General features: G+C 30.4%; 1 protein-coding gene across 1 annotated transcript in view; it reads right to left on the reverse strand.

Annotated features, from left to right (window-relative positions):
• The window catches only part of LOC111612456 (dehydrodolichyl diphosphate synthase complex subunit nus1-like), a 39,202-nt gene that overhangs the window by 8,026 nt on the left and 17,629 nt on the right, over window positions 1-13,547 (reverse strand). The window contains exon 2 of the mRNA XM_023353671.1: window positions 6,867-7,001. Within this exon, the coding sequence (XP_023209439.1) occupies window positions 6,867-7,001 (135 nt within the window). The remainder of the gene's footprint in view (window positions 1-6,866; window positions 7,002-13,547) is intronic.

Below are 13,547 nucleotides of genomic sequence, written 5' to 3' on the forward strand. Positions count from 1 at the left end.
AGCCTATTACTAACCTGATTATTTATGGCAATTGTGGGTATCTATTTGCTAAGCATTGTGTTTCAGTAGATGTTTATATCTACACATTTTCCACTATCTAAATAGCCATCCTTAAGACTGAACATTCAAATAGTAGATCACTACATAAATGTTCAAAACTGAAGATGGAACATTCATTTAATGGTCTACTATTTGAATCCTGGCTACTCAGATAGCCAAAAACATTTAATAAATAAAAATTGTAGCTGGAACAGGCTGTAACTCTAGATTTATAAACTTACATATTTCTAAATTATCTTGTGTTTGCAGTAAAATGAATGCATATCTGAAAAAAAATTATTATTCTACAGAACATCAGTTGAAAAAAGATGTTCTAAACAACTTCATTAGTCATCAGAATTATGTTTAATAGCCAGTATAAAAACTTAAAGTCAGATAAAATACTTTATTACAAAAGAATGAAAATCTGAGAATTGAATTATGACTATTTACAAAAATTATACAATTTTTTTATTATACTAAAGGTAGCCCTCTGTTTACTCTGCAGTTCTTTTCCTACAAAAGCCGGCACAAATTGAATTGGCATAAAATGAACCCATATTTACACTGAGTTATAGGGTTAGGTTCTACATAAGTGAAAAATACACAAATAATTTTGTTTATTAATACAATATAATACAAAATACAAATAAATTTAATTTTTAAAATGTATTTTATGATAAAATAAAGTGAAATGTTTTTATTAAAAAATCTTAAGGAAAACAAATAATATTTCAAAGTTTTGGATCTCACATTTAAAAAAAAAAAATCCATCATTAATTGTTTAAATTTTTGTTTTCTTTCATTAAGAATTTTGGAATATGGCCGAATGGATGTGATGGTGCTCCTTTTTACATTTGCACTTCGCTCCCAATCGCTGTCTAACTCAAAGTTCATCCGTCAAACTTTCCATAGTTGAAAGGATAGGATTTAGATAGACTGTTTTCATAACTCTTGGAGTTTCTTCTTCGTTTTCTTCCTTCTTTGACTGTTCATGATCTAATTCTTTGTATAATTCTTCTAAGTCTTCATTTGAGAGTGGCTGATCATAGGTTTCTAAAAGTTCTGTTACATCTTCCAATCCCACATTAAGTGCAAGCCTGGTAATGTCTTCAATTAAATTCTCCTGATGTGCTACTTTAAAATCATGCATGAATTCTGGCAGTAGTTTACACCAAACTCCATTTAAGCATTTTGCTGAACAAGCTGAATCCCAAGCTGACTTGATGTTTTTAATGCTTTTCAAAATATCAAAAGACAACCAATAGTCTTTAACTGTTTTGTCTGAAGTGTCTAAAACTCTAATACATTCTTGGAAATGATGAGAGTTAATAAGCTTTGAAGGTTGCAATAACCACTTGATCCATTGGTTGCAAAAGAAATGTTGTATTGGAAAGCATGTAAACAACCCTGACATACAATGGTGTTCTTATTTCATCAAGGTTTCGAGGATGTCCTGGAGCATTGTCCAAGAGAAGTGCCTTGGGTGGTAATTTATTTTCTTCTCAAAAGCAAAGCACAGTAGAGTAAAAATAACTTTTGTACCAATCTGTGAAAACATCTTGTATGACCCAAGCTTTCTTGTTCCATTTCCAATAAAATGGCAACATGTCTTTATTTAGACTCTTTAAAGCATGTGGTGTCTGTGAATGATACACTAACATTGGTTTAAGTTTCAAAGTTCCTGAAACAAAAATGTTAATCTATNAGATTTTTCTTTACATGATTGATGTACAATATGATTTCTATTTCAATAAAAACAAATAATTTAGCAATTTATAATTATAAATGTCCAAACTAGTTATACATTACAAATTTAGTCATAAATGTAGTTAAATAAAATGAACAAGAAGGGAATAAATTATATTCATAAAAATAATATTGACATTATTATTTTTATGAATATAATTCATTCCAACCAAGCTAAGCATGAAAAAATTACTTTTATCTTGCTTTTCTCTATATTCAAACATAACTAGAATTCAGATCAAGATTATAGAATGCATAAAATTCAATGAAAACTAACTACTATATTATTAAAATGATTTCTTTAAATATTTAAGATATCCATTAAGAAATTTTAAAAAACAAAATTTGTTCTTTAGTTTTAGTTCAACAACTAGAGATTTCAGTTGAAAATGGCCAAACTTACTTTTAAAATCTGAAAGTAACACAGCAGGAAATTTTATGATTTTGTATTATGTTCTGGTATATAAATAAACTAAAATATTCACATTGCATTGCATGCATTAGAACCTTGCTATATTTCAAAATGATTTTCTGATTCTTTTATACTTCAGCACCTTGAATGTTATTTTCACAAAAAGTCAATAACTGTATTACTGAAAATATGTAAACATGGGACAATCTTTTTAACTTTTCGCAATTACTCCAGATACTATTCATGAATAATGATCAAGCAATACATTATGTTGAACTGTCTTCAGACATTAAACAAACACCTGAAGTTCAATGCTGATAGTTCAATGCTACCAGCATGAGCAATAAATTTTAAAGACCATATACTTAATTATTTTGCATAATGACATTGATGGATGAGTTTTAAAGTAAATATATTTGTTTAGGAACATGTTTACTGATAACTGAAGAAATAACTATTTTGATATTTTTGAAAATTTCAGTTAATGACTATCTAGTTACTCTTCCATAACATTAGTTAATAACAACACTTAACATAACTTTTAAAAATAAGAGAAAGGATTTCTCTAGGATAACTTTCATACTTTGAAATAGCACTAATTTTTATGGTGTGAATTATTTCTTTAGGGAAGTAATATCAGACCACACCAAGACTTGCCTTGTCCTTATTTCATCAATAGTTTGGATTATGTTCCTTTCCTATGGAAATAATTTGTAAAAATGGATTTATAAAGACTTTTCTAAATATTTTCATAAACTTTGATATCTTTGGTGCACAATATTACTATTGGAACTTTGTTAATAATTTACTTAGCACTATTGTGACATTTGTAAAATACAGATTCTAATATCACATATGTTGTGTTTCAGAATACTTTCAGCAATGATGAACAAAAACATTAGAATGGAGTCAGGGTGATACTAAACCAGGGGTTGCCAAAGTGGTCGATATAACATTATTAGGGGTTCAATGAAAAGACTAAAACTTATAAATTTTGAATTGAATATTACTAATCTTGCTAAGGATTATCAATCTTATCCATCTCATTGATTGTCAGTTACAAAAATTATTAACATATGTACAATAAATGTAAAAAAATGTAAAATTAAAAGATATATATTAAAATAGTAAGAGCTTTTTCTTTGCTTGTAACAAACTTTTTGGTGGGGGTCGATGTGAGGTTTTGAAAAGTTTAGGGGGTCGACGATCAAAAAAGTTTGGCGACCCCTGTACTAAACAAAGCAATAGCAAGATTGGTAAGCAATGTAACACAACTGTTGGATACAATCATCATGACCAAATTTGAAGGTAATCCATTTGGGGATGATGTCATACAGGTTTATGCCTCAATTTCAGATAAAGGAAAGGAAGAAATTGAAGAATTATATGATCAGATCAAAGCAGTGTTAAAACACACAAGAAAAGTAAGATCACAATAATAATGGGAGATTTCAGGGCAAGGAGGAAGATATCATTGGACCACATGGTCTTGGAGAAAGAAATGAAAGAGGGACTTGCCTCATACAGTTTTGCAGAAGAAGAGATGGTGATCAACACCTGGTTCAAACTGCTTCCCAGAAGGCTTTACACCTGGAAGTCTCTGGCGATAAACCAGATAACATTCTTAGAAGTCAAATAGGACTTTTTTCTGATAAATAAAACAGCATCACTGCAACCAAGACCTACCCTGGAGCAGACATATCAGACTACAATCCATTGATTTGCCATCTGCATCTGAAACTGTATAAACCCATCCCCAAATCACAAACTGACCATGACATCCTCAAAGATGAAATACAAAGAGCAACAATAAGAGACAGTACAAGAGAAATTAGAAAAGACGAGAACATATCAAGAGAACATCTGTAGAATTTAAATGGAAGAAAATAAAAGAAAAAGAAGAAAGAAAGAATGACCAATAACATACTCTCTTAATAGACTTAAGAACAACTTTCAAAAATAAGGTCATAAAACCAAATTGTGCACTGAGTTAGAAGTATACCAGAAAAACACAATCTCTTTAATGTGAACAAGATGATCAGAGAAACTACTGGAAAGTGCAGGCAGAAGATATGTTCATAGCTAAAAGACAAGGATGGGAACCTGGCAGTAGATATAAAAGACAAGCTTAATATAGGGAAAGAATACACAGAAAAACTATTCAATGATAATAGGAGAATGATCTATCAAACAGTAACACTGGACCACCAATACTGGAGAGAGAGGTTTCAAGATCATTCAAAAACATGAAAGGAAATGGTCCACATAACATCCCTATAGAGATGTTGAAACTCCTATCAGAAGTGAACATTAATCAACTAACAGAACTCTAATGCCATCTATGTCACAGGCATCCTCCCAAATGATTAGTTGCAATCGACTTTTCTCACTATACAAAATAAAAATAAAAAAAAGCCAATGCAAAGTCATATGATAAATACAGAACTACCAACCTCATGGTCTTCTTAAAAATCATTCAAAACAGAATTTACAAAAAATGTGAAGAGAACACCAGAGAAACACAATTTCACTTCTGAAATTCCACGGGCACTAGGGAGGGCCTATTTACAATGCAGATGCTCATACAAAAATGCAGAGATATGGGATGTGACATACATATATGCTTTTTAGATCATACAAAGGCTTTCAACAAATGCCAACATGAAAAGATAATCCAGGCACTGTAGAAAATTGGCATTGATGACAGACATCAGAATCATCATCAATCTTTACTGGAATCAAACCACACAGGGCAGAGGGAACGTCAACTGACAGCAAATTCAGATCGAGGTGTACGACAAGGCGGTGTATTATCCTCCAGTCTCCAACATATACTCAAAACATTTTTTCCAGAAGCACTGGCTAATCTTGACACCAGCATCAAGATCATTGGAGAATATTTGAATAACATTTGTTATGCTGATGACAAAGGACTGCTCTCCACAAATTTTAAAGACCTTCAGATGATTCTAGATTGAGTCAGAACCTCAAGCAAAAAATATGGTTTAAGAGCTCAACATCAAAAAGACCAATATGGTCATAAATAGGACATCAACCCAGGGCAAGTAGAAGGCTGGATCAAAAGAAATTGAAAGAGTAGAAAAATTTGATTACTGAACTGTCTTGAATGAAAACTGGGATCATGATAAGAGATCAGAACACAAATAAAAAAGGCAAGAACTGTTTTCACAAAAATGAAAAAATAGCTATGTTCTAGAGATCTAACCCTTGGTATGAAAAGTAGAATAATCAGATGCTGTGTGTTTCCAGTGCTATCATATGGAGTTGAATCTTGGATTGTATCTGATAATATCTGAAATATCTGAAAAGCAAATCAAAGCCTTCGAAATGCGGATTTACTGAAGGCTTCTAAGAGTATCCTGGGTAGAACATGTGACCAATACAGAAATATTGTGATGAATGAAAAAACAACAAGAACTGCTCAACATCTTTAAACAAAGAAAGTTGGAATACTTTGGATATGTGATGAGAAATGGTGTCAAGTCCCAAATCCTACAACTTGTTATATAAGGAAAGAATCTCTGGAAAGAGGACCAAGACAAGATTGAATCTCATGGCTAAGAAATGTCTTTGAAAGAACTGTTCAGAAGAGTCAGCAATAAGAATATGATAGCTCTAACGACATAAAACATCCAGAATGGATAGGGCACAAAAGAACATCATAATCTAATATTGTAAACACATACCACTCAACATCCCTTGCTATGCTTCTGAATTACCCCTACTTGACTAATTACACAATCATTCCATTTCCTTTCTACAAAAAATGACAATAAAAATGAAATAAACAATAAAACACTAAATTAATTAAGTTTAACTAGTTTTTCTTTAAAGATTTTTTTTAAAAAACTAACTCTCCATAGATTTTTGAGCCCAAATTACAGATTTGATAAGATAGCTCATCTTAAATAAATTAAACATAGAAAAAGAAAATGCAACACATGTATACTATATATTTACTCATCTATTCTTATAATAAACCACTACATTTGTCATTAATCTGTTCCTAAGGACCTAACAAATACAGAATATGACAAATATAGAAACAATTTTTCTCATAATAAATAACTGATATTCAATTAATCTGTTCCCATCCTGAAAAAAAGGTAAAAGAATAAAAATTATGTTGTTTGTAAACAGTATTATTAATATAGTATTATTGTTCAGAAGAAGACATATCAATTAAAACATTAGGTAATTCCAATTATGATCATGGAGTCTGTTTTGCTGATGATTCAGTAGCACTCGATTTAATAAAGAACTTGTCCAGTGTTATGTATTTTTGTCTGCTTTTTAAAACTTTTCTGAAGTAGGCAATTACATTATCATTGAATGTATTTATATTTTTGTTGATTATAGCAACATTCGGGTGCCACCTTGGAGCGATTGGAATTTGGTTTCTCACATTGATTATTTTTCAATAACTCAACACACAATGACTGCACAAAGCATACTGATTAACTACAGCTAGCTAACATGGCTAGCTGATCAGCATGGGCGTGCAACTATAGTGCCACTTCTGGTGTTGGGAATGATGATAAATACAGAAAATACTGACGAATATGGAAAAATAAAACATCAAAATGTGACAAATATCAAATATTACGAATATATAGAGGTTCCACTGTATTTCAAAAAAATTTACCATTTTTTCTTGATTCATTTTCTTTCTTTATGTTATGAAAAACAATTTTATATTTGACTGATTCTTTTTGGAGAATTTCTTCCTTAAGCTCTATGGTCTGCCTATATAGTCTTTCTTTTTGTTCTTTAATTTTTCCTATTAAAAAAAAATACAAGAGAAAAAACAGTTAAATAATAAAATAAATTACATATGTGTTATACCCCTATGATCAAAAGTATTAGGAATTGTTCAATAAAATGCTAATTTGAATTTATTCATCAAAACTTATTTTGTCCCCTTGAAAGTAATCCCCTCCCATTTTAATACACTTATGTCAATGTTTTTCCAATCTTTGAAACATGTTTTAAAGTCATTTTTGTAATAATACTTTCAGGATTTGCAGTGAATTTCACTTTATAGGATCAAATAATTTGAACATTTTATACCATTCAAAATTAAGAGTTTTTGATAGACTATTGTCACCAAAGGCTTTTTGCAACATTTCCAGAGCAGTAATTCCATTGTGAAAAGAAAATTTAATGCACATTCTTTGCTCAATTACACTCTACATTTTAAAAATTTGTAAGCATAAAAATTCTTGACACACAAAACAAGCATTTATTTGCAAATGAAAACAGGTGATGACATACAGATTACTGCTAGATATCGATGAAAGTTGTAAGAAACCATGAAAAACAACACCCTCTTGCACCACGCAGTTTAATTAATCATTCCTGATACTTTTTTTGATCACAATAGTATATATATGTATTAAATATAAAATCATCATAAATTATTTAACTATTTTAGTATTGATTCTAAAAATAATAAATTTATATAATTTTAATTAAAACAAAAACTTATCAATTATTACATAACACAGCAATACCTCAGAACTTGAATCTCCTACAGGTCAAACAACTTGCACTTTTTTCAAGGAAATTTTTGCCCCAAAAATCAAACTTTCCTTATATAGTAGAGCCTCGAAAACTCGGCACTTCGGATAACTCGGCCACACCTTGGCAGGGCAAAAAAATCCTTAGTTAATTAATTTTCATTATAGACAGCTTTATAAAAGTATAAAAGCTCTCAAAGTATTTTTCTGAGGTCTGTCTTATCAGGTAAATTACTGTACACAGTGTATTCATTAATTTTCATTTTCATGTAGTAAAGGCTCTATGCCTTCATAAAGGACGTACTTTTCCTTTGTTTAAGGGTATTTGGACAGTTTATTCTCTGTTGTATTCTCAAGCAAACAATACATACAAGTACAGTACAATATTTTCTGAGGAAACACGCATACTTATCCTTTTTTAACCCCATTCCCGATAACCCGGCATTTTCACAAACTCGGCCACCCTTCGGTCCACATTAGGCCGAGTTTTTGAGGCTCTACTGTAACTTAGAACAAACAATGATGACCATACTGTCAGTATATGATATCAATACAGATATGCATGATGCAGTGGTGTTGCCAGAGTGGGTTAATTTTTATTTTGGACTACTAATTATTTTTTGGGCTACAAACATGAAAATCTGTTACTTTTTACCATATATGTATTTATACATAACTGCTCACATGACCCTTATTCTTACGAAGTCTCTGCTTTTTTAGCTTTGGTAAAAAAGGGCACACACACACATTGTTCGGAGCAAAATGAAAAAGAAAACGAATTGTCGAGGATCAAGGCCCTTGCAATGCAACATGGATACCCGTCCTCTTTGGTCAAGCATCTCAAACCAATACATAAATAGGAGGGAGAGGAATATGCCACGAGATGAACAGATGAGGGTTATCACATACAACAAAACATTTTCTAATATATATATATAGATTGCAAGGACTACTAAAATACACCTAGCATATCGCTAGGTGTATTTTAGTAGTCCCCTACAGTCTTCTCTCTTATCAGAAATGACAAAAATCGCATAGAAGATTCTAACTCTCAAGGGGTTTATGCAGTTCCTCTTCAAGATCACTGGGTTAACCATGCTTTAACATACATTGGAGCAACTGCAAGAGGTCTCGCCATGAGGATGAAAGAACATGAATACTCTAAGAAAAAAACTGACCACGACGACACTAGTGACATATGCGAATAATGAAAATGTTCATGTTGATCTACAAAATGCTAAATTGCTAAACAAAGTATCAGATAAGGCACAACTCAAGTACCTCAAATCGCTGGAGATACATAAGGCAATTAAAAAAGGGGTCGGTATTAATTTCAAAGAAACCAATACGCTTTCTGCAGCATGGTGCGCCATATTTGAATTAAATTCCAATGATTGAAACGCGCATCAAAGATATTTTAAATTACGGAGGATATTTACATCATGATCTACGTGAAATCAATTATTTATTCGGAGATGTTTTAAATATTTTACATATTTTCAATTTTAACGCAATGTATTCAAATTACATAGTTAAATGGAACTTTCAAAAACATTGTATTCTACTAGCCGTTAGTTCGATATCATCAATACCTGAGGATGTCTGTTACATATAAATGAAAACGTTCATAGAAAGAATTTTTCTGTTAGGTTATGAACTGGTAATGGTTTATTTGGTGAGTGCTATATAATTAAGTATCCAGTTTTTTGAAATAAAGTAGTTAAGTGTATTTAATCATCAATTCTAATGACAAAAGACATTACAATTTCTTCCTTATACCATATTTAGCATCAGATATGAGTATACAACATTTTACATAGTCTATATTTCCACTAACAAAATGATGTTCTTTAGTCTCATCAAGCTTTCTAAATCAAATAATGTGGGTATTACGAATTACTTTGAAGCACATTTATAGAAAATCCGAGTAGTTCTATTGAAAGTATGAAGTAATACTGTTTCTTGTCTGTTCATGCATGTCTGTTCTGCAGATATGAAGTTTACTGAATTTTTATCACAATTTCACTGCATTGATTTATAATTATTAAATTTATCCTGATATGGCAGATTAAGTTTTTTTTACTGAACTGTCTGATTGAAAGTGTTGAAAATCACTCAAGAAGAAAATGTAGGTGATTATGCAGATGTGAAAAAAGGAAAAATTTATATGCCAAACAATTGCAGGATTAAATCAGGCTACTTGCTCACTATTATTTTTAATGAATATTTAAATAATTTGTCACTAGAGGCAGGTATTAGGAACATGATTATAGTGACAAACTATACTAATTAAAAATAATAGCTGAGAAGTAGCCCAATTTAATCCAGCAGTCATTTGACCTATTACTAATATATATATATATAGGGTTTTGGAATGTTTGTATAGAAAAGTCATACCATATTCAGTTTTATTTTTTTTCTTATGAAACACTTCTTGAAACTTGGTGGTTGTACTATTATTTTCAGAACAATATGGTAATTTCTAACTTTTAACAATAACTTTAACTTCAATCAAAAAGTTATTCTTCACATCAGTTCAATGCAAAAACAATTTCAATTGTTTTTTTTAAATTAATTACATATCAAAAATTTAAACTGTTTTTGTTCTTTTATATTTACCACACATCATAAAATAATGCTAGAAGTTACTACAGACAAAAAGTATACTAAATCTTTAATCACAATTTGTTTAGATTACTTATTAATACACTATCAAATATTAATATCACTATATATGCTTCAATAAATAATGACGCATGACTGTTTTTAGAAATTTAAATTTTTAGAATGAAAAATGCTAAGTAATCTGTGAAGTAATTTCTTAGATATCTTTTCTTAAAACAAAATCATATTTCATAACTTACATGCCTAAAAGGTTAAATTTTAATAATTTAAGCAAAAAAAAATAATTTAAAAATTATATAACGTATATTGTGAATTATTTATCAAGTATTTTATTTATTTCATCTAAGTAGTAAAAAAACCAAAATGAGTACTTAAATAAGTTATGAAATAAAATTTAAAAACATCTGGTTAATGTCAATATATCATAATAAATTACTGTTTAATTATTTGACTTGCCATTTGTAAACTAGAAAATTATTCAAGTACAATTTATAACTCTAATATAATGCATTAAAAAAGACAATATAAAATAATTAGCAATATAAAGTGTTCAGATTATAGATAAATTTGTAAATTTTATTNTATATATAATGTAATTTATTAAATTTTATAATATAATTTATTATATATATTTATTATACTGTGTGTGTTTATATATATGTGTATATATGTTACTGTAAAAGACTGAAATTAGAGTATGTCAATGAATACAAAATATGTCGATGAAAGATGAAATACTTGGTTATATTATTATACATTTGAACAATCGCCAGTGTATGTCGACAAGCACAGATAAACTTTGGTGGAGGTCGAAATGATACCCGAGAAGCCGATGTTGACAGAAAGGTGACAGTCTGTCGCCAAATCCTTTGTTCTGCCGCAATTAAAATCATGTGGTATCTATTTGTTATACTCTGGAACACTGCTGTTTGTCAGTCTTATGCAAAGTTTCCTAGTGTGTGCAACGTTTTCTTAAATTTTATTTTTTATCCGATACCCTAGTTTATATTGAATGGATTCTGCAGTGAACCAAGAACTTTTTTTTTTTAAAAGTTACATGCATTAATTGCAAGTAAACAAGAAGACAATTGTTTTCATTTTTCTCAAGAAAAGTACTCTAAAATACTGCTAAAACTAAGTGCAGCATACCGTTGGATTACAAATGATTAAAACATTTTGATGTTTTAAAAATTAATGAAGAGAAATTAATTGTACCATTAAAACCAGGAGAAATGAATATACAGTATTATGTTACCAATGATAAATTGTTCAGTATACTATCTGAAACTCACAGCAGAACAAGCCATGGAGGAATTTAAATACAAAAACATTACATATGAAGTTGTATTTTTGTATTTAAATTTATGTAAACAATGTCAAATGAAACATAGTGCACCTATAAAAGGTATTGTTGTGAAACCAATGGTCAGTTCAGAGTTAAACTCAAGATATCAAGTCGATCTGATAGACCTGTAGTCACACAAGGATGGCGAATATAAGTTCATAATGGGGCATCAAGATCGTTTAACGAAATTTGTCCACCTACTACCTTTGAAAACTAAGACAGCTGAAGAAGTAGCACATCACCTCCTTCAAATATTTTTAACATTTGGTGCTCTAGCTATATTGCATTCAAGTAATGGTAGGGAATTCTGTAATCAAGTCATATCTAAACTATGCGCTATGTGGAAAGATGTCAAGACAGTTCATGGAAAGCCTCGTCAGTCAAACAAGGCTCAGTTGAAAGGGCCAATCGGGATATACAGAATATATTAACTGAATGGATGAATGATAATTATACAAATAAATGGTAAGATGGTTTGTCCTTTGTACAATTTGCCAAGAACACTATATATCATGAAGGAATATGCCAAAGTCCTTATGAAGCCATATTTGGCATTAAACAAAAAAGAGACATAGCATTGTCATCTTTGCCTGGTGAACAAATTGCAAATATTGAAACTGAAGAACAGCTTGAAGAAATTAATACTTTTGAAGGAAATTTGAGCAGTGGCCATAACAAATACCATATTCCAAAGAAAAATATTGAAGAGGAGCTGCAACCCACCATGTCTTCATGTCAAGCCCTGACTGAACAACACGAATTTATTTCTATAAAAAGAGCAGCTGCAAAAGAGAATCTTCTACTGCAAGCAATGAAAATATTATAAACCTCAAAAAAAATTTCCTCCTGCTCAAATTGGTGAATACAAGTCCCTGATGTCGACTGTAGCCGTACAGATGCCCAAAATGTGTTGCAGGTTGTTGTTAGAATAGAAGACTCGACTTTTATAAATTAGCAAACAAAAAAGGTACCCTCAAGCAGCTTTATGCCTGTAACCAGTTCGTAATTTGTAAAGGAAAATTGCTTTCCATAGATGAGATTTTGTCTCAAGAAATATCGCTGAGAGAAGCAGCTGCAGATAACTTGAAAAGTGGAGGGCAAGGCTATACACACTGTCATTGCAAAAAGAAGTGTTCCATGAATAAATGCAGTTGTAAAAGCAAGGGACTCTTGTGAAATTCAAAGTGTCATAACAGTTTAAGTTGTTGCAATAAATAAGATTGTATAACATTAATCACATAATTTGTGTGTAAGTTTATTATTGTATTATTTTCTTTAATAAATTTTAGAATGTACTGTTCATTTTAGGTTTAACAGTTTATTTACATGTGCTGTTACTTAAGCTTTCTCCTATTTTGACATTAAAAAGTTGCATTTTTGTCTTAATGTAATAAAAACACTTATTCAACAAGACAAAAATGCAACTTTTTAATGTCAAAATAGGAGAAAGCTTAAGTAACAGCACATGTAAATAAACTGTTGAACCTAAAATGAACAGTACATTCATAATCAAAAAATAAAAATAATACAGAATAGTAAACTTACACATAAATTTTGTGATTAACGTTATACAATCTTATTTATTGCAACAACTTAAACTGTTATGACACTTTGAATTTCACAAGAGTCCCTTGCTTTTACAACTGCATTTATTTGTGGAACACTTCATTTTGCAATGACAGTGTGTATAGCCTTGCCCTTCACTTTTCAAATTATCTGCAGCTGTTCTTCTCAGTGATATTTCTTGAGACGAAATCTCATCTATGGAAAGTAACTTTCCTTTACAAATTACAAACTGATTACGGACATAAAGCTGCTTGAGGTTGCCTTTTTTGTT

This window comes from Centruroides sculpturatus, unplaced genomic scaffold, assembly GCF_000671375.1.
Source record: "Centruroides sculpturatus isolate CEXI.00-Female unplaced genomic scaffold, Cexi_2.0 scaffold1763, whole genome shotgun sequence".
Lineage (NCBI taxonomy): Eukaryota > Metazoa > Arthropoda > Arachnida > Scorpiones > Buthidae > Centruroides > Centruroides sculpturatus.